Source organism: Festucalex cinctus, chromosome 17, assembly GCF_051991245.1.
Source record: "Festucalex cinctus isolate MCC-2025b chromosome 17, RoL_Fcin_1.0, whole genome shotgun sequence".
Taxonomy (NCBI): Eukaryota; Metazoa; Chordata; class Actinopteri; order Syngnathiformes; family Syngnathidae; genus Festucalex; species Festucalex cinctus.
Window position 1 is genome coordinate 8,145,497 of NC_135427.1, and position 22,421 is coordinate 8,167,917.

The following is a 22,421-nucleotide window of genomic DNA, read 5'->3' on the forward strand; positions in this document are numbered from 1 at the left end:
CATGCATCAGTTTTCATTGGCTGGTGAGGTTTTGTCAGGATCACGTGACGTTTTTTTCCCCCTAAAACTTTTTTTTGTATTTTTTTATTTATCAACAAATGAGATTACAGGCTTACAGAAACATTGAAATATACAAAACTTACACAACAAAAAATATGGCTAATATCATAGCACACTACAAAATTCTAAGAGGAACCAGTATACAATGAAAATAAAACACAATAAAATAAAATAAAATTTAAAAAGCTAGGGATTTCACGTCAATTATACAAATAAGTTTAAATTCCTATTTTTCATCAGTCTAAGGCTCTTCGAAAAAGAAATTCAATGTGAAAATAGCAGAAATTTGGTTTCACCTTCAAGAATTTACATTTGTGTAGAAAAAAATTAATCAGAAGATAAGAATAGAGTTAACCAGATAGTCATCAATAACAATACCAAAAGATGCATCTTCTTGAGAAAATTCTCTTAATATGAAAATTTTTGGATGAACCCAGATTTACAGTCATTTCTACTTCATCACAAAAATACATTCACTTTTTTTCCAATACCAAATCGCTGTTGCACAAACATATTTAGATGGATGAACCCCATTCATAACTTGAAAGTTCTTTGACTTTGGGAATTATTGGAATTGTTAAATATTTAGTTCTTAATTGGTAAATACCGTAGTGTCTGTAAGTTCATCTAAGTGACGTCAACAGGTTGGGGGCAAAAAAAATGAAAAATGAATAAAATTGCTTTGTGCACCCTTGCACATACTGTGTCGACATAACAACCATTCAAAATCAGACTGATTAACCAAAAGGATTCAAGAACGAAGAGTATTTGATTGTTCTGCCTGTCACTAATATGTCGCTAGCATATACAGATGAACAAAGATTCATTATTTCAAGAGAATCCTTTTCAGAATATTGAATTGAAATTGTATCATTTCCCATTTGGGACACCTGATGATCACTCAGACGTCATCACTGCTTGACAATAAGAAGAATTCATTTGGACGATCAAAACTCCATTATTGATCTTTCAGCACGGCGTTGTGTCGATAATTAGATTTGGCATGTGCACCATATGAGCTTTTACATATGATGCGCACGTGCATGTTTGTGCCTCCGTGCAGATACGCGAGCGCTTTGTGCGCAATGAGCATGTGTAAGGTTGTGGGTGATGGATTCATAGCTACTTGTTATTCATGAAGGCGGTTGCTGCAGTCTGCAGCAGCGCTCGGGAGATTCCCAGCGGAGCTTCTCCGGTCACATAGCTCGTCTGGGATGGCATCGATGGATCACAGGCGAGCACAAATCGACTTGTCGGAGCGCTCCGTTTTTAATTGCTCGTCTAAACCTTTGTGTACTATCATACATACAAAAGTGTGCGTGTGTGCACATGCGTGCGTGCGTGCGTGCGTGTTCAAGGCAGTTAAAACAAAAATCATGTACATTTCCAATTGGGCACATTTTTCAGTCCTTGCGTTCACATTTAAATAACCACGAATGCATTGATTTTTTGAAATGCATTCCGAGATACTGAGATAGGCTCCAGCACCCCCCCACGACCCTTGTGAGGAATAAGCGGTCAAGAAAATGGATGGATGGAAATAACATGGGCCAACATTTTATTTTATTTTTTTTTACTACATTTTAAAATCAGAGATGAAAGTAAACTCTTTTGATTGATATTTTAGCACTGATTCAGACTATGCCCTCAATTTATTTCTCTAGCATATCAGATTTTAATAATAACAATATTATTATTATTATTATTATTAAAACCTGATATGCTAGAGAAATAAATAAATAAATAATAATAATAACTAGGGGTGTGAATTGCCTAGTACCTGACGATTCGATTCGTATCACGATTCACAGGTCACGATTCGATTCGATACCGATTAATCCCGATACGAATGGTCACGATTCGATACCGATTAATCCCGATACGAATTTATAAGTCGATTGTTGCGATTTTTTTCCATTCAAATTTAGAAAATACTATCAGTAAATTTGTACATGTACACTGTAAGATTTGTATGGATATATTTATCTAAAACTTGAGGCTTATAACCGTGAGCCACTGTACACAAACAGTTTGCAATCTGTTTCACATTTGAACAGCATTAAAATAAAAATATTAAGGCTTAATGTGCCGTTCATATAACATTCTTCAAGGTGTGAATCCTTAAAAAAAAAAAAAAAAAAAAAAAAAAAAAAATCGATTCTGCCGATTATTGAATCGATTCGAGAATCGCGCGATGTAGTATCGCGATATATCGCCGAATCGATTTTTTTTTAACACCCCTAATAATAACAATAATAATAATAATAAGTGGAAGAAGATGGATGGATGGATAATAATACTACATCTATTATGTAATATAGTAAGAAATGTAATATTTATATGAATTAAGGGTGCTGTTCAGCAAGAGGTGGAATTTTTCTTCATTTTAAAAAAAAATAATCACGACAGCTCGTGGTCAAATTGGCATTGCACAATCTTTTTTATTTTTATTTAAAAACAAAAAAATGAAATGTCGCAAGCACCTAATGTGCTACAAAAAAAAGTACAAATAATTTTGTTAAATCAGTGTTAAAAACACATTTAGGGACACATAGTCATCTCTGATTAAAATCTATCTATTTTAAGAATTATATCCCTTGTTAAGATTATTTGTTGACTACGCAAAATATGACTTGTGCAACTGAGAATATTGTTCTGTAAATGTTTTTTTTTTTTTTATAAATTTTTTTTATGCTGGCCTCGTTATATTTGGGTTACGTCCTAATCCTTTTGTGTTGTATTTGTGTTGAGTGCGCAAAAAAAAAGGGTGTGTTTGTGGGGAGGGAGCAGAAAAGTTGTCTCAGTAATTACAGTGATATTACTTGGGAAGTACAGTCCACTGTTGTCAAACTATCTTGAGTTCTGGGGGGGAAAAATAGCACCGATTGCGCGGAGGGACACTATCGTGCTGCGGTCTGTGAATGCTTTCGGATCCAGCGGAGAAACACGAGCATGAATTGTAGCTGTGATGCGGTTCAGTGTTCCACCGTGTGTGTGTTTTTTTTTTTTTTTTTTTTTTTTTCCAAGGCAGGAGAAAAAGGACTGACGTTCGAGCGGGTGGAGACTACTACATTTAAATCCCACGGGTTGTTTACCCATTTAGCAACGAATTGCGTTCGTTTTTTCATTTTCTTTCTCATGCGGGCGTCATTAAAACCGTTTTAATGTCGTAATAGGTCGATCTGTAGGGGCGTCGTAGTTGGGAAGTTTTTTTTTTGTTTTTTTTCTTCCGAGGGAGGGTTTTCGGCCATGGCATTCGAGGCTCGACCGGAGCTAGTCGGGAAGAGGTTTCTCTGTGTCGGCGGGGACGAGTCGCCTGAAATCGGCGACATCGCTCGCTGGCCATGGAGGTCCGGTGTCATCCGAGCTGTGAACCATCGAGACAGTGACAATCCCGACCTGACGGTAAGGAAAACGCTGACTTCAGATGGTCCTCGCCGCTTGTCTTGTTACATGCAAAGCAAAGTGATTGGGAAGAAATCTGTGCGGTTGGTGGCTGGCCAGCCAGGCAATGCAGTAAGGCGGACATTATTTTTTGGTGTGCGTGCGTGTGTTTGAACGTGCGCGTCTTTTTTTCTTTTTTTTTAAATATATATATTTAAATGCTCATTTTATTTGTACTTACAACATGTCAAGGGTCAAATGGCTACACATCTTTAAGCTTCGGATTGATGTGAAAGTTTGCTCTTCGGATCACTTGAGAAAGCAAGTAAATGGGTGTAGACAGCACCAGTTATTGAAAATAAACCAACGGTGGTCTAGACAGGATTATACGCAATGAAAAACACCTTCATATGTTATGATATGATATGTGCAACGACTGTTAACCATTAGTTCGAGTGTAGCTACACATTGCTGTTGACGATTCAAGTGCTCCATAAACTACAATATGCACTTGGAATGTAAGCTGGTACTTATTGTGTTCAGATGGCAGCTGCAATTGCAAAGCCTGTGAAGGAATTTGACTACCAGGCAGCTGAACGCTTTAATTTGCTGTAATGTTGCAAATCAGCTGACCGAGGTAGTAAGGTTTTCTGTGGTGGTGGGGGAAAAAAAATCTATGTTATTTATGAATTAAATGCACGATATTTGAGCATGATGTTCAACCACAAACATGATGTCTACACATTGTCCGCCTTGGAAAGGAACAGGAATGCTTCACGTCAAAAATACTTCAATCTGTCTTTCTGCAGGCTGAACAATGGGCATTTGTCGTTGAAAAGATTGTCTAAAATCTCAAGTCACCACATTTAGAGCTTTTTTTTGCGATTCCTATAATGTGTGTTGAGTGTTTGAAACAGCCAATTTGATTTCTTTACCTCTGTCATATTGCGTTTACAAGCCAAAGCCAGCTACAACAATGACATATTCGCCCTGACAAGCCCTTTTCTGGCAAACGCACAGTATGTTTTTCACTGTTCTTTTTTTCCCCTTTTGTTCAGATTACATTTGTCGCTATATAGCTACTGTGCATTGGCAAAAAAAAGAAAGAAAAAGATTTGATTTTCATTGTTTTTTTGTGCATTTTCAAATCTCTAATGTAATGGAGTTGCCACAGATTTTGCCTAAGGACATTTTGTTATTAACATGGGCTTGTTTATTCGTCAGTTCTGCAACTTCCTGTCTATTTTTTTTTTTTTTTTTTACATGTTAACTTAATGTTTGTTGTGATTGAGATTTGTTCCTTCATATGCTCCCATTATATTTAGATTTTATTTCTATTGACAGCATGCCACTATATTTAGAGATTTAATGAAAAGATACCATAAACACATACGATTATGTGTAATTACCAGAAATCTGTTTCGACAGTCATTGCTGTATATGTCAAACAAGGACACGTAATAATGCTATAATTGCTATGTTGAACAAACACTTTAGGCTGGATGTATTTATTGTTTCAGTTTTGATTCAAGTGCATTTGTGTTGACAAAGATCTTACTGGGTTGTCAGGTTTGCCGTGCTTTTTCTTCCAAGTACTTTTTTTTTTTGTTAAGAGACTGGTAGTCTATTTTATTTTATTATTTTTTTGTGGTTTTGATTCTTTATTTTGGGTATTTACATTTTTTTTTCATTATATAATCCCACTTTTAAATATTCTCAAGAAACAAATGTTTATTTATCTTTAAGAGTGTAATTGCATTATTATACCATTATTATTAAATCATATTAGTTGAACAATGAAATGAAAACTGCAATATTATAGTTTATCGCAATATTTTCTGGTTTCATTTATCATTAAGCAAAATGTGTTATTGTGACAAGCCAAGCAATTGTTCCCTTTCTTCATCACTCAGATGAATTTTCCACCATGTGGAAAACAAAGCAAAGTGGGGATGTGTACGTACATTTGCACTTCTGAAGCAGAAGAAGAGTTATGGTGATGAATGGCGATATTCATTGGTTGTTTCGTCTCACGCAACAGTCAAACAAGAGAACACAATGCCATTATGTTAAATTAGTTGATATTGTCAGAAAGTGAACTTTAGAAGATTGAACGGTAGCAAGTAGCAAAATTATAAAAGCATTTATCAATCAACATCAATTTAATTCATGATGGGAAAAAATGATCCATGAATCCATTTTATATACCAATTTCTTCATATGGGTCGCGGTTAAAAGCGGTACCGCGTAAAAGCTCAGTTATGCTCTATGAACGCATGAAAATAGATCCGAACATTTTGAACGTTCTTTTCATCCTTGACTTAACAGCTGAAAAAGAGCACATTTTTCACAACAATTATGAATAGCTACGATGTACGGTAGGTGTAAGTAATGCTTCAGAGTGCAAATAGCGGTGCTGTGTGCGGTTGGCATGTGGTGTACTACAATGTCTCCAAAGAGGCGAGCGAGAGTGAGGGAACGCTTTTGTTGATTGAATTTTTTAGGAGTTCTGGACACAGTGAAAATCAAGCTAGCTCCCCAGAGGTAACCCTTGTCGGAGTCTGTGTCATATGTTTAGACACAATGGAAAGTGGGATTAGCCAAGTCAAAGCACCCTTATTTAGCCTAAGAGTTTCAGGCAATGTGCCTGCACGAGTGGCGTGACAAAACACCAAGAAATACCTCAAGGCATCTCACTGCTGAATTATTTTGATTAGTGTCTACAATTACTGGAGAATTATCTGATTTAGATGTCACATCTGCTCTGTTTTGTGTCGATCCGTAAGCTTCCAGCCAGGTGATGAATCCTAATAATTTATAGCACTTTTCATGAATATTTTTGCGTACTGTATCAGGCATTTTGGACAGTCGCGTGATCATCGTGACGTATCGTAAAATACACGTTGAATGACGTGGAATGAATGACAGCAAAGACTGTCACAAGAAGTTTTCGCATCCCACGGCGGACATCCAAGGTGGAATTACGCCTTACAGCAAAGAAGCACCTCTTCAAAAGCAAGTACAGCCACGTAGGACACGCCAAAGATTTGTTTCCAACTTCAGAAGATCCAAAAGCTGGATACAACTGTCAGATCCATTCGCCGGCGAGTCGAGGTGGACGGTAAACGTCCGGGTGACTTGTACACCGCTAGGCTAAGCTACATGTCACGTGCTAAGCACACTTTAGCCCACATTAGGAGTGGCCACACCCCCACACGGAATGACATGAAATCGGACGTATTTGGGATTGAAAATGTCTTTTTTTTTTACGCTCATTACGTCAGCAAATTCGTCAGGTGAAACAAAAACTTAAGACAGAAATAATGGCTTCAGCAACTCTTTATAATCAAATTACTTTAGAGCATCAAGTAAATACTGCGAATAAGGAACCAATGCTACGGCAAACATTCCTAACACTGAAATTAAGGCACGCTAGCCTAGTGAAAATTAAAGTGTCTATCCATGTGTAGCTTATTCAGACCGGTGTGCCCAGGACGTAGCGTGGTTCAAAGTATCGCTAGCAAACGCTGAAACACGAGGTTTTCCACAATATTAAACGGGAGATCGGCCAGCACTATGAACTCCATAAGTTTCCGCGTGGCAACAGGACGGGTGCTGTCTAATGTTTGCCTTAGCTTTGCGCCCGTTTAGCCGTTTGCTTGCTCGTCCTCGTGTTCCTTACACAGGTGTCTAAATAAATTTGTCGTGTCGAAGTGGACTTTTGTGGACTGTCCCCCCACGAGACACTGCAGTGTTGCACAGCTTGCAAACGGCTCGACTTTTATCCGTCTCCGACAGCTGACATGTTTTTCACTGGGCTTGCTAAGCTAAGTGACCGTCGCGTACGCATACGTCATGAAAGACAGGAAGCGAATAATACACACATGGCTTTTGGATTCAAACATGGAAGATGTCGGCACAAAACGTCAACAGGGTAAACACTAAACAGGATTGTGTCGGCTTCGCGGAGACAATCAATGTCGTCGATCAGACAAATTACGACATTGCAGACGATCACCCATCATAGAATGCCAAAAATCGGCCGATCACGACCAAGCCAGTCAGAGCGGCGTAAAGTCTAATACAAGCGTATTGTGTCAGGTCCTTCGTCCTTCCTCTCAGCATTATAATGTACGGCATGTTCATTTGTTTGTGTCATACAACGCACACTCAAGTTTCCCTAATTCCCTCGTAGAATTGTGATGTGATTTAGACGGAGTCGTGTTCTGGTTTAATTCCATACAATGGGCCACCGTCTCATTAGCAAGAGGCTTAACTAGCTTAGTAAAATACAGTGTAGAGGGATTGGAGATTAGATTGGAAGAAGTGTGTCAAGACAAGCTGTTAGGCGTCTGTCAAGGGTCTCGGGTCACACGGGCCAGATCGACCACAAATATTGCAGCATATGAATCAAGGTATCTATTATTACATACAGTAGGAGTCATTTCATTTGTGAATGTTTTAGCTAAAGCCAATGAGTCCAAAAATCATGTGAAACTACCAACTTTGTATTTCTCACACTGGTCGTAGCTTCAACAGAGGAATCAATTTACAACGTACAGACATTTGTTCTACTTCCTGTGTGCAACAAGGAACACTAATTGACTCAAGTCTGTAGAGCTCAGAGCCCTACTGGGTTTATATTTATTCAGTATGTGGTACAGTGTATCTCACTGAGCGGCAAAGTCTTGCGAGTGGTTGCAAACGTGGCGAATGTTGGATTTTTGTCAGGGTTTGTTGAAGGCTGCAAACGGTTGCAAAGACGTTTTTTCTTGTCACTAAGAAAGCAAAAAGTGTTGGTAGAGTAAGTAGAATAATGTAAAAGCCCGTATCTCACTGAGCGCCTGCAGCAAGTGTTGCTTTTTCGGCAGGCTTCCTTCAAGTGTTGCTAACAGTGCAAAGATACTAGTAAAGGCTCTTTATACTCTCAAACCGTTTTTCTTGTCGCCATCAAATTTTCGTACCTGTTCAAAATTTCTCAAAGACAAGAAAAAGTCGGACTGAAGCCTGCCGAAGTAGCAACACTCGATGGTTTTGATGTCATTTCCTCCCATGTTTGTTAATGTTGCTGTACGTATTGAATATTGGCTCTGTCGTGAATATTGCTCAGATTCTCGATTTGAAGCAAACCATGAATCGACTTGAGATCGCAAAATCCGCCAGAAAAATCACAATCAGAGAATCCTTCAGCCCCGTTTGCCCAGGCCGAGTTAATCTTTACATCGTTCACATGTTAATCTTTAATTACGTGACCGCCTTGAAGGATTCTTAGAATCCTGCTTTGGTGTGTTCTGTTGCAAGGAATCTGGTCCCACAAGCACAAAAACGTAGCTTGGCATTGACTTCTGAATTCAACACAGGTAACATGTCATTATTATTATTATTATTTTGTCTCCACCAACACTTCCAATTTAGTTGTATACGGAAATTGCTCACAGATTCATGTACTTGGCATCGTGTCTGTTATGTATTGTTGCTCTGTAAATTGTCTTGACTACAAAAACAATTTTGTGGAAAAACAAAAACTAGTTTGGCAATATTCCAATTTCAATCACTTAAGTTTCATGCAAAACTAATTATAGGGAATGTATTAGAACTATTGCAAGTAATCACTCATATAAACGAATCACAAAAACACAAATGTTAACATTGCAACCTCCCATAATATTACATAACTGCCATAATGGTCTTGTTTAACAGTGAAGGGGAAGAGAAGATTGTCTGGGCCGTTGCCTAGAGGATCCTTTTGTTTTCCATAACAGTCTCCTTTGTACGTTTGCGTGTGTACGGTGGCTCCACTTCCAGTTTGCTTTCATGGCTGTGGCCCGACGTTCACATTTGTGGCTAATCAGCAGAAAATGACAGCCAGAACCTTCCACATACAGGATCCATGCAGCAAGCAAGATATTTCCACGCCGCACAGGAGCATGCGTTGGCTTGTGAATAGCAGCTTTTGTTTGGAGAACAAACACATGCCGGTGAGGCAAAAAAAAAAAAAAATCCAAACCTGCCTGTCAGTTAAGCGCAATGGCTTAATGAAACATCACATCATAAAGTAGGTTCAATATAATGGTTTCAAATCTTGTATGTGAGTGATCGTGTCATGTGGTTTTTGCAAGGGGGGGTGGGAATTCATAGTTAAGATGGTCATAATAAAACATTGAGGCCATTATTGATTGCTGACAATGTCGCAGAGTGTTGGTTATTTTATCAAATTGTTTGTGTTTTGCACATGACTCACTTACATTAAGGGTCATTTGCTTTGTCAGTGGAACCGCAAAATGGAATCCACGACCATCATCTTGGACACGATTCATAAGTGTGGCGCTAAGTGGAGCTGTGCAATATCAGAGGCCTGTTTACCGTAATGCGACATAAAAACGTCGACCATACGACCTTCTGTTGTTTATACTGTCATTGTGATGTGTTACGGACGCTATTTACTATTTAGTTAGCTCTGTTGCTACACTAATGTAGTGTCAGAGACATGAAGACAACAATCTTTCTCACTCAAATTAAATGAAATCAAATCAAACTATTCATATAGCGCCTTTCGTACATTAAATTTAACTCCAATTGACAAGTAATTGAAACATCCATAGTACAATAAAAAAGAAACATTCCAGACAGTCTGACCAAATAAATTCTGATTCAGTTCCTTGTTTGGTCCATAAAATGTAAAATAAATAAATAAATAAATTCAACACAAAGATAATTTTGCTTTCATGGACGACTAGAATTTTCCTTTTTTCAGTCATTTTTGACTGATATGCAGAAATCCATCTCTGGAGGCGGCCATTTTGCCTCTTGCTGTAGACTGAAAAAGACATCATAGCTGCTCAGAGCTCAGGTAACGACCGTTCACGGCTCACCTGTTTTCTGAAGCTGAGCCGTAATTGGTCATTAGTTGAGCTCTTCGGCACTGTGACGTCATTTTCGACCAAATCGGTTGCCTCCTGAAGTGGATTTTGCTCTTTGACCCATATGCCACAAATGCAATATTAATAATCAGAATGCTATGTTAAGGCCTAGATAGACCAATCCGACGTCGGCCAAAATTTTGGGGTTGACTTCTCTTTACACAATTAACCGATCAAAAACAATTATTGGTTAATTTGATAATCAATTTGTTGTTGCTTCATTGATTTCCTCTAGCACACAAAAGGTGACAGTTGTTTAGTTACAATATTTAAAATGAAGATTTGTGTATCAAAAGGTACTTGGAGAGTCGTGTTGCTGTCGAGTGGAAAAAGGCTTTTTTTTTCCGCTCCAAGCTTATTTTCTGCTGCTGTATAGTGGCTTCATGTGGTTTACGGTGATATTTCTTCTTTTGCTTGATTAGTACACACAATAATAGCAGCGTATTATTTTTCATGATCGACTGGCAGTTTCCAAACTCAAACGTAGGCTCGGTAACCGCTCAGACAAAATAACAGGCCGAGTTTAACCTCTGATCCCCCTCATATCACAACTCTTTGGTGCAGCAAGAAACATCTGGTGGATGTTATCGTCCGTGATGCTTTGCTGCTCACCCAAGTGGCAAACGAGCAGAATTTGGGGCTACAAAAGACCCAATAAAATCATTAGCTTCAGTAGATGAATACGAACGTTTAATCCCCCCTTTTTTTTTCAGCTAGAGAGTTTAGAGGCAGGATATTAACATCAATGGTTTTGCAAAAATAGTGTACACAGTACACTATGCATGCAACCGATTTTAAAAGAGTCATATACTCTTTGCTAAAGGCTAAAACATCCATACTGCAGCTTCAAAGTGCAAGATAATGTACTATGCACAGAATGAGTCAGAAATAAAGGTGTTAAACCATGAAAATTACGATGACATTTAGAAGCTATGTTATCGTTTGTCTCTGTAAACATTAAACATGGCAAGATATTAAATTATATTACAGTGGTACCTCTACTTATGAAATTCATTGGTTCTGGAAGAAAGTTCTTAAGTAGCAAATGTTGTAAGTAGAGACGCATTTTCCATGTAAATGCCCTAATCCGTTCCAAGCCTCCCAAAATTCAGACATAAATGTTTTATAAAGCATAAAAATGCATCAAAACATGAAACAAATACACGTTGCGCTTTAAGAACAGGCATTGCTGTATACAAAGTGCTGTACATAAACAAACAGCAGTTTTGCAGTAAACAAGAACAACGCAAACATTTTGAAGTGCGAATACAGTTTTGTTTTGTTTTTCTTTACAAGTAAATACATTTTACATCAGTAAATAAATAAGAAGTCGTAAATAAAGAGATAAATCCACTCCTCCACCTGGAGCCCTTCTTTTTTTTTTTTTTTTTACAATCCTTCAAAAATGTCCAAGGCAAACATCATCATCGTGAACGATCACCCGAATGGTGAACGCTTTTTCTGGGTGTTTCTTTTCAATAAATTCCGAAACTTGATGGAAACGAGGCATCTTTTTCCATAAAAAAAAAAAGGCCCGTTTCGTCGCAATTAAAAACTTACTGTGCAACGTAGCCTTCATCAATCACCAATTGCTTGAATTGTTGCACAAATTCGTCGGCCGTGAGTTAATACATTTACGTAAAACTATCAAAACAACTCATGGCCTCGAGGGACGAATGACGAGGATGCGACATAGACACGTTCTATTTTGTATCTATGGTCACATACGGTACAGGTCCCTCTTAGCCAATGGGATGCCGGGAAGATGCCAGTAATAGCCAATGGCAGAGCAGCTGTAAGTATGATGCGTTCAGGAAACTCTGGGAGCTGCGAGCTTTCATATCCAGAAACTTGTTTCGGCAATATTTTCCTGTTGAGGAGTTTCGTAACTTGAAAACTTCGTATGAAGGGACGTTCGTAAGTAGAGGTACTGCTATATATTTATTATATTAAAGTAAATGCACTTATCCGTGTTATTCTATAGCATCCAATTATTTCTTTCAATGCCAGCGGGAATCGGTGCTCGGTCGTACTGATCCAAATCAGTCTGTACCCCCCCAAAAAAAGTAACAACTTTGGTTGCCATCCCGAGTTAGTTGGGTTGTTTTCTGTTCCCGAAGGAAGCGTAATGTAATCTGAAACCAGGATGGTCTGAATTGCCTGCTTGCTTCAGCTCCTTGCGGGATGCACGTACCCTCCCCCATCCATCTCTTTTCAGCCCGACACACACGAGCGCACGCATATCGGCGCACACGCTGGCACGCACGGCTCCATTGCACTGCATACGGCGGCCATAAAGTCTCCTATAGGTTCACAGGACAACCCTGGGAATACATTACAGGCCACTACAGAACAGCTGTTAGTATACTGCGCTTTACACTTTGTATTCTCGTAATATTGCAGCTCCGAAATGTTTTTTTTTTTTTTTTTTTTTTAAGTCAAATAACTGCTGTTGATAGATGATGAAAGAAAAATAATTCTAACCCAAAAGCTTTGGTGTCAGGCAACTCAAAGTTGAGTGACTCAGTAGTTGAATCACGTGGAGTCATGTTCGAGTTCTCCAAGTTCCTGCTGTCTGTGAAGGTGTCAGAATGTGATTTGTGATTCAGTGACTGCGTCCAGTGCTGGGTCGGCTGAGTGCAGGCGGAAGGCAGAAAAAGTTGAGTGGACAACTAGTTTGTTTGTTTTGGTTTTTGGTGTGATTACAGCCGACAGAAACTGTGTATTGTTTCAGCTGTTAAAGAAGTCTTGAGTGACCACTGCTTGTCTGTAGACAGTATTTTGCCACGGAAATTAAAAAAAAAAAAAAAAGTGGATGAGGTTGACGAGTTCTTTTATTTTTTCTGTTTTGAGTTAATTATTACTTGTTCAATTCTCGTGGTTCACGTACATTTAATTTGTTGATACAACACAAGTTGACAGAAAAACTAAAAATAAAAACTTGACACTCTTTGGGACGATACGATTGGCTTCCAGTCGGCATCTTTTTAGGAAATGAAACGTTTGTTCATTTGACTTGTTAAAAATATCCGTGGCTGGTTGTGGTGACAGTAACGTGGATGCTGGCACAAGTTGTTTGGAACTGGTGACCTCCTAAAGCACTTTTTGCTATGTTTACCTCAATGGAATTGACGACACATTTGTCGAATATTTTATTTTTTTATGTTTCTTTCAAATGTCTACCCTTTTCCAAACTATTCATTTGCTTGCTCTCACTCGGATTTGTGAAAACAGCTCTTGCGCAACAATCCGTCTGTGTGTCAGCTAAACTTGTTCTTATCTGGTCAGGGTCAATGCAACGTTACCTCACCTGTTTTTGTGACATATCTGTCTGACATGCTCGCTGACACTAGTTGACTCTCAGTCTGGAGTAATTCACTTACTGGTATGCTTGTCATAAACGGAATATTACATTCCAATAGATGCCTGTAGGAGTCTAGAGTGAAATAAGCTACTGGGGACAAAATATTTTCGCACTTCGTGAGTACGCTGCCTGAGAATAGGGCTTGGTATCGGCACCAATACTTCGTATCATTATGACTATCGCCACACATGTCCAATTTGCTTCATATTTCAAATGGGATTAAATTAAAGTGTTCCTCTTCAAAACTTTGCAGATGTAAACATGATCATCATTCCAAGCACGTCTCCGCCGCAACCACCCTCGAGCGCGCCGCCGCATATTTGGAGTGACTCATAAATCTGTATGAAGTGTTTGTATGTATTACATTGGATTAAAAAAAAAACAACGAAGAATCATCAAAATGTTTTCATTTTTCACCAAATACATTTGACAAAACAGCAGTTTAATGACTGCAAACCTTAGAAATGGCTTTGATTAGGCATAGTAACCATGAGCTCGTGTAATCAAGTCATTTCATGTTCTCATTACTATTTATGTTCTCACTGTAGGCATCAAAACTAAGAATGAAAAACACAAAAAAATTTGAAAACATGATTTAAGATTCAAGTTTGTTTTTTGTTTTGTTTTGTTTTCTGATTACTGCTTTGCACACTCGTGGCATTCTCACCTCTGGGAACTCCTTCAATACTGTCGGAAAACCATTTCAGGTGACTTTATCTTGAAGCTCATCGGGGGAATGCCAGGAGTGTGCAAAAAAAAAAAAAAATCATCAGAGCAAAGCGTAAGATAAAAATACGCATAGTGAAAAACAAAAAGACATTTATGTAGATAGAATCAGAAAGCGAGAGAGTTGAAGTAAGAAAGTGAATATTAAAGAGAATGAAGGCGAAAGTGTTGCGTCGTCATTATCCGCAGCTTTTTTTTTTTTTTAGGATTGCAGTGTAGCAGGGTACGCGGACGAGACAGAAAATTGGAACGTGAGAGAGCGACCGAGAGAGAGAGAGAGAGAGAGAGGGTTGTTCTTTCTGCTCCGTCTGGCTTCTCTCCCATAGCAACAGCGACTTAGCCACGTGAAGGCCAGTTCCTTTGAGTTCACCCGCTGCACACAGTTTAACCCCCTTGCTGCTGGATTACAGCAAAACTGAGTCGTGCAGAGAGAACACAATTACAGACAGTATTCAACTGTTCGTCTGATTTGATCAACCGGAACTATTTAGTTCTTTAATTTGGGCCGATTTCATATTTTAAAAGATATATTGATGATGTAGTTTCTAGTCAGCTCAACTTTGTTTTTATGGCGCCGTCACAACGGCTTCAGCTGTTCTAAAGTGCTGTTGACAAAATATTATATATTTAACCATTTACCAGACATGATTCATAGGTCACGATTCAATTCGTATCACGATTAATCCCGATATGAATTTACAAGTCGATTGAGATTTTTTTCTCTCTCAAATTTAGAAAATACTAAAAAGTAAACTTGCACACTGTAAGATTTGCATGAAAAATGTATTATTTATCTGAAACTTCCGCCTTAAAACTGTGAGCCACTGTATTTAACAGACACTTTCATGTTTGAACAGCATTGAAATAAAATATTAAGGCTTAATGTGTCACATTTTGGTCTGTCTGTACTTTGAAACGTGATTCTTCCCCTCCAGCTCGCATCCCACCAGTCGGGCAAAACCACGGACGACATTATTAATCATCACACAATTTCTCCCTTTACAATCATCAACCCTGTCTGACTCTGGTTTCACGTCGACAACATTCTTCTTTCAGACTCCATTCATCCTTCTATCCATCTCGTAATAAAACAGATTTAACACTCCTGCAGTACATCGTCTCGCCTTTCACATGTGGTCCCTTGCACACAAAACTTTCTTCTTTGCATCATATCCGAAAGCTCGACCTTTGTCGGTGATTGGGCATCCATGCAACCTATCACCTCTCAGTCCAACACTCCCAAACTTCCGTTTCTTTCAAATCCTCGTATCAAACCGGACCTTCTTTGCGTTTGTTAACCAACAGTTACACAACCGATCCCGGTGTCAATGTCAAGTTTGTGATTCTCATGTTTCGCTTGCAAAATGTTTTATGTCATATGCTCTTCCGGGCGCATCACCAAAGTAATTGTAATGAAAGCAATCATTTTACAAATAAACAAAACAACAAAGGTTGGCTGCATACCGATCGCTTGGAATGCTGAAAACGATTTTGTGTACAGAAGCTCATGTTGCTGAAACCACGACTTGGTATTTGACATGTCTCGGCCGGAACGCCATCCACAATTAAACAAGCTAACTCTTGTTACAAATAGTTAAGAACTCATTGTCAGTGCTGACTCTCAACAATGATCTCTCTCTTTCGCAGTCACGGACTACAGTAGTTATCCTCATTATACCTTTTGGTTTGCTTCTTGCATCACTCTCACTAATTATAATTGTGTGAACAAGGATTTCTTACACGGGGACCTTAATATTTTGTTGTTGTATTCTCCTGGAGAGTTACAATATTTTTGCCCACTTTTACGACAAGGTCTTCAAACAAATTGTCTTGTTGTTTCGAAGTTATTGTTATTATTTGGTTGATTCTAATGCCTTGCTTCTACGTAGTACATGCATTAATGCAATTCATTTATTTAAAGGCACAGTCTGCCGGTTTCAAAATCACCACCAAAGATTAACATAAACCCAGATGTGTAGACTGAAAGTTCAAGTGTGTACATCCTGTATTTAAAAAGTGCATTTTCCTGAGTGAAACCGGCATACTGGGCCTTTAATTAAAAATAAATAAATAAATAAATTTTACAATGGAAGGCCCCGAAATTTCACCAAAATTTCAGCCACTGAAAATTTTTGGCCAAAAATTGCCAAAAGTACATTTTAGTTTTGCGATGAAGGTTGAAATTAAAAGAGACAAATTATGGATTTGAAATTCTGTTTTTGTGCGTCGTATTTGAGGATTCACTTGGTCATAGCAGCCAGTCTTTCCAGTATGACTTTTTTTTTTTCCCCAGTTTGTCCTCCTCCATCACCTGACATAAGGGCACGTTACATATATTGACTTTCAAGGCGGAGTTTTGGAGGAAGAGCGATTAGAAAGAAAATGAACAAAATAACAAATCAAACGTGACATGCCTTTAGGGCAAAACCGCTGTTAGGAGTGTCACACAATCAAATGCGGCTGTTGCACAGCATTCCCTGCGGTGTAATTAGATTTGTGAATGGATAAAGAAGCACTGTGGTGATGGCAACTTGTAGTGGTTACTCAAACAAACACGTTCCTGGATCATTTGGATGCCAAACGCTTTTTGTTTTCAGTGAAACGAAAATAGGTCTCCGAACTTGACTTGGAAAGCTTTGCTTCTTTTGGTCAACTTTTGTTTATTTCTTTGTGGGAGGTCGGATGGCTGGGGGTCATTTTATTTTTTTTATTTTTTTTAGAAAATTTCGGATGAAGGGACGTTCGTAAGTAGAGGTACCACTGTATTTTTTTTCATCTGAAGTGCACCAGGTACAGAAATAGGGCCCATTTGTGTGCATTGGTGAACATGTTGTGTTTGTAAGGATTTTTGTTGGTGTGTAAAGTCCAACGTTCCTGTTGACTTAACAGAAGCATATTGTTACGACTTCTGGTTTGTGCACTGTTGATTGTGTCGACTCAAATGTCAATTGCGTCCCGCAGCAGCGCATGGCGCACCCGAAGAGAGAGATCGTTGTTGTGACTTCCTGCTCGTCCGATCAGGGGTTGCCACAGTCAGACACTCGCGTGATTTGTTTGACAGTTTTTAGATGTCTCAATGAAATGAGCGGGTCGATAAGCGTCGCCTCATTTCCCCAAAATATTTCGATCTCCTCCCACCTTGAGACTTTATGAGGCATTATGAGATGGAAAAAAAAAAAAAGAAAAAAAAAAAGAGCCCTTTACATTCGGAACCATATTAACTTTTGTCAACCCTGCCACATGACGTTGTTGTTTTTTTGTTTTGTTTTTTGTGCACGTCACTCAATGTCATTGCTTTGCATTCACATGAGAAGTCACATTTGCTTCGTTGTTTGAGTGCAAAAAAAAAAACAACGAACAAAATCAGATTTAACAAAAAAAAAAAAAAAAAAAAAATCGGAATTGGGCATCATGCCCTCCAGTGAGAACGCACCCCTCTGAGGGGTCGAAGGTCATTCCAATGCGAAGTAGGAGTGCCCAAGTGCGTGTATGCATTCTACACGAACATGATCTAATGTCTCTGCGGGGGTGCACATGTTGTCTTATGAAACATTTGTTTGACTCGACGTTGTAACACGAGCTTTTTTTTGTTGTCCCGAGAATATTATGCGATGTTGCCTCGTCAGTAATCGGAGCTGAACTTGATGTATTTTGCAAGCTCGTATTTATTGACGCAGTCTTGTACGCGTTTCTGTGACTGGCTATGTGAACAAAAGTTCAAAAACATTCAGGATTTGTCAGCGTGCGTGCGTTAGAATCAATCGTCTTTCTACATGTGTTCGTTAGGGCTGCACAATGTATCGAAAAAATATTGATATCGCGATATTGGCCTATGCAATATGCATATCGCAAAGACGTGCAATAAGTTTGATATGGGATTTTATGCTTTTATCTGGATTTGACCAGTCAGACTGTCAGGTTGACCTGTTTGACATTTATTAAACATGACAAAAAAAAAAAAAAAGGGGGGGGGGGGGGGGCGTCAGTTCGAGGAGAGGAACTGACTGATACAAGTCACTACTGCACCCTCTGAAAAAAGAAAAAAAAAATCCCCTCCTCACCCTCTCTTTGTATTTGGTTTCCACGCCCCGAGTTCCATGGGTGTTCCAACCCTAATAATGCAAATGTAAAACATAGTTGGAAGACAGTGTACTTAACGAAAATGTGCATTGCCAATACATTGAGTTTGATTATTTTGCCACATGAAAAAAAATGTAATTCATGCATTAGATCATAAAAATGTAATTTCTTTAGGTACATGTTAAATATCGCAATAATATCGATATCGCTATGTTCAGCAACTATATCGCATATCGCATGTTTTTCCAATATCGTGCAGCCCTCGTGTGCATAATCAGACACAAACTCGTATGTACGTGTCCCCGAGTGCAAGAGATGAAGTCAGGGAGCGGTGTGCTCGTTTCGACATTGTTTGACTCCAAAAGTGAAACTTGACCTTCAGAGCAGATGTCTGAATGGCTGCCAAAGACGTACATGCGTGTACACGCTCTCACACATTAAAGAGGCAGCATACACAAATATCTGCACAAACCTGTTCATAGTGAGCTCAGCCTGCTCGTGTTTCTGTTTTCTCTGCATGAAGTAAGAATAAATGTTCCAAGCCTTTACTCTGCTCGCTGTTGCAAAGCTCTTCAGTTGTTAGCTTGCTCTGTGTCACATTTCTGTAGTCCAGGCCAAAACATCCCTCATGAAAATTAAATTGCACTAATAAACTAGTCACTAGAGGGTGCTAGAACTGCACACATGGAAATCAACCTGACTTTTTTTTTTTTTTTTAACAGATGTGTTCCTTTTAAATATTGTGAACATGACGACGACGATATTGTGGCAGTTTTAATAACAAATAAATTCCTATTTGAAAATTTGGACCCAGCGTGATTTGACCGATTTTTTTTAATTTATTTTTTATTTTTTATTGGACGTGGATCAAACAGTTGTATTGTGTGTTGTGTCAGTGGCAGACGGTGTGTGCGTGCACTCTTGTTTACGAGCCAGGAAACATGCAATTTGAAACGGTGGGATGGTGGAATTTCAAGCCCACATGCTGTAGCAGGAGACGAAGACACGTGAGCCACTTGACCTCAAACCATCTCGCAGAGAAAGACAGACAGACAGACAAACAAACAAACAGAGTCGGGAGGTGAGCGCGTGTAGAGTGAGAGACAAGACGAGAGTAGGGTCGACTAGACAATTCGGAATTTGATTCATTTTAATATGCCACCTTCTCAAAACATCAAATGCGACGCTATAATAAGCGCAAATGAAATGAACCGTCAAGACGAGTGCATGGATGTACGAATGAAACAGAAATATGACATATGACATATTAGGGCTGCTCGATTATGGGAAAAAAATAATCACGATTATTTTGGCAATATTTGAAACCACGATTGTTTTTTGGGACAAAGCAAGGAAATGTAAGCATTTAAAAATATTAACTCCCGTTATAAGAATTTAGCATGCAGGTTGACGTTGAAAGAAGAACAGCACACATGGAGTGTTGCATACAGTATACTACGTTTTCGTGCTAAAAAAATAATACATTAATTTCATGTGCATAACTCATTTTGATTATGTATAGCAATACTTTTAATTGAATACTAGTGAAGTGCAATAAGAAAAGCCTCGTATTTTGAATTCTGACACTGTTCTTTTAAAGTGCAGTATAAGTACATGTTAGTGTTTGAAATATTTTTTTTTTAAATTCATTTTAAAATTTTGTGCAATAGAAAGATTGTATTTGTGGCATTTTATTCTGTCGACTGATCGATCTGTAAATAAAGTCAGTACATAATGTCGTTTTTTTTGCATTCTCTTTTTATTTGAGAATGTATTGAAAAGCATCAAAAAGTATTGACATGTTGGTAACGGTACCTTGTATCAAAATGGCAGTAATGAACCGAGTTCGATGATTTTGATATATAATATAGTATGATAAAGTTATGACAGCTGTGAAAATAAGGCGAGTCATCAAGGAAAGAGAAAGTGACCGGTAGTTGTAGTAATACGACGACTGCTGTGCAGATAATGTCGATAATTGTCGCGCCAACAAAGTGAAAAGGTAGCGCAATAATTTTGATACAACATGAATGCGATTTTTCTCACCACTGCATGCGTAAGTGTGCACAAACTGGTTGTGATTTTCTCCGTGGATGCACGGTCTCTTTGTTTACGTGCAATGTGTAATGAACACACAAAAAGCAACGTGTAAAAATATTAAAAATACAAACGCTAACTGCTAAAAGCAGTGAAATCATGAACCAAATGTTCTTTGAAAAGATGTTTCCCACCTGTTTGTAACAGTACAGATAGCCAAAATAACGGCATGATCCAGGTCAGGGTTGGGATATATTCCCACGAAAGACTCTGAACTGTTCTCCTTGATGAGTCTGTCTGATGATGGCTCACTGTGGCTGCTTTCAATTCACATGCACACAATGCTCTTGCTGTCTGTCCGCGTTGGCCTCCAAACTTGAGCATGTGACGTGAGGGTGTGTGTGAGCGCGCGCGAGCGTCTGTGTGTCAGCATTCTTGTGTGTCGAACACAGTGAGAAAAGTAGCTTCAAAATAATACTTACCAAATCACATATGTAGATCAAGTTTATTTAACCTCGCAGCGGGAGCTGCTCGGGCCCTAACTAGAGCTGCGAATTACAATGAAACATGACGCAATCTGATAAAATAGAATGTTTTGAAGGCTGACGTGAATGATCAAAGCCTTTGTAATAGGGGTGTTAAAAAAAAATCGATTCGGCGATATATCGCGATACTACATCGCGCGATTCTCGAATCGATTCAATAATTGGCAGAATCGATTTTTTTTTTTTTTTTTTTTTTTTTTAGGATTCACACCTTGAGCATGGAAGAATGTTATATGAACGGAACATTAAGCCTTAATATTTTATTTTAATGCTGTTCAAACATGAAACAGATTACAACCTCTATAAGACTGTAATTTCAGATAAATAAATAATACATTTTCATATAAATCTTACACTCTACAAGTTTACTGATTAGTATTTTCTAAATTTGAATGAAAAAAATCGCAACAATCGACTTATAAATTCGTATCGGGATTAATCGGTATCGAATCGAATCGTGACCTGTGAAAGGTGATACGAATCGAATCGTCGGGTACTAGGCAATTCACACCCCTACTTTGTAACATTAAACCAAATTTGACGGAGCGTCACTAAACAAAGAAATATCACTGTTATGGAGAAAATGTATCTTTTCTTTTCAATTTTCGCTCAATGTCACTCAAATGACCTATTTTCAAATGGTGATTACTAGAAACATACTTTTTTTTTCTAATGAAAGAATGGAATGCGATCTTTCATGTGGTACCCATGTTGTATATGTAGCAAAAGAACACAATATTCTGTTTGCTTCGAAAAATGAATTAAAATGGTCGCAATCCGCTGGCATTGGGGGTTGTTTCTTGATAACGTGTGGCAGTAAGAGTTAATTGCCATCACAAACTGTTACTTCTGATGTCAACGTCGTCCTGAAATCGCGTTCATTCCGCCAATTGAGGCCGCTAAAAAAAAAGTTAAACTAGGCTGACATTGTTTTGTATGGCGGCTGTGGTCACCATTTAGCGGAGGCTCCAGTTTTTAGTGGCTATCGGTGCTAGCTAGCAAGTAGCAATGCTGAGGTGCACTGCAGTGGTGGTCACTTTTTTACTCGTGACTTCCACCTCTGGCCTAAAGTGTAACTGCAGCCTTGCATGGTGCCGCTGATGTCACTTCGGGTCAATTAGCTCGACACGACTGACACTGACTTTCACAGACGAGCTCGTATGTTTAGGATCACAGGGAGAAACACGTCTTGTTCTTTTCACGACTCCGGTGAAGGTTAATCGTGCCTCATCAGTCCTTCCAATTTTGTTCCAGACTTTGAGACTTGACTTTGTACCTTTCTGCAAATTGTAGTCTGACCTTCTT

General features: G+C 38.7%; 2 protein-coding genes across 6 annotated transcripts in view; one reads left to right on the forward strand and one right to left on the reverse strand.

Moving 5' to 3' along the window:
• reep3b (receptor accessory protein 3b) overlaps nt 1-22,421 on the reverse strand; it is a 78,059-nt gene that overhangs the window by 10,895 nt on the left and 44,743 nt on the right. The window lies entirely within an intron of this gene.
• jmjd1cb (jumonji domain containing 1Cb) overlaps nt 3,083-22,421 on the forward strand; it is a 66,179-nt gene continuing 46,840 nt past the window's right edge. Inside the window, exon 1 of the mRNA XM_077502689.1 lies at nt 3,083-3,465. Within this exon, the coding sequence (XP_077358815.1) occupies nt 3,310-3,465 (156 nt within the window). The 5' untranslated portion in view covers nt 3,083-3,309. The remainder of the gene's footprint in view (nt 3,466-22,421) is intronic.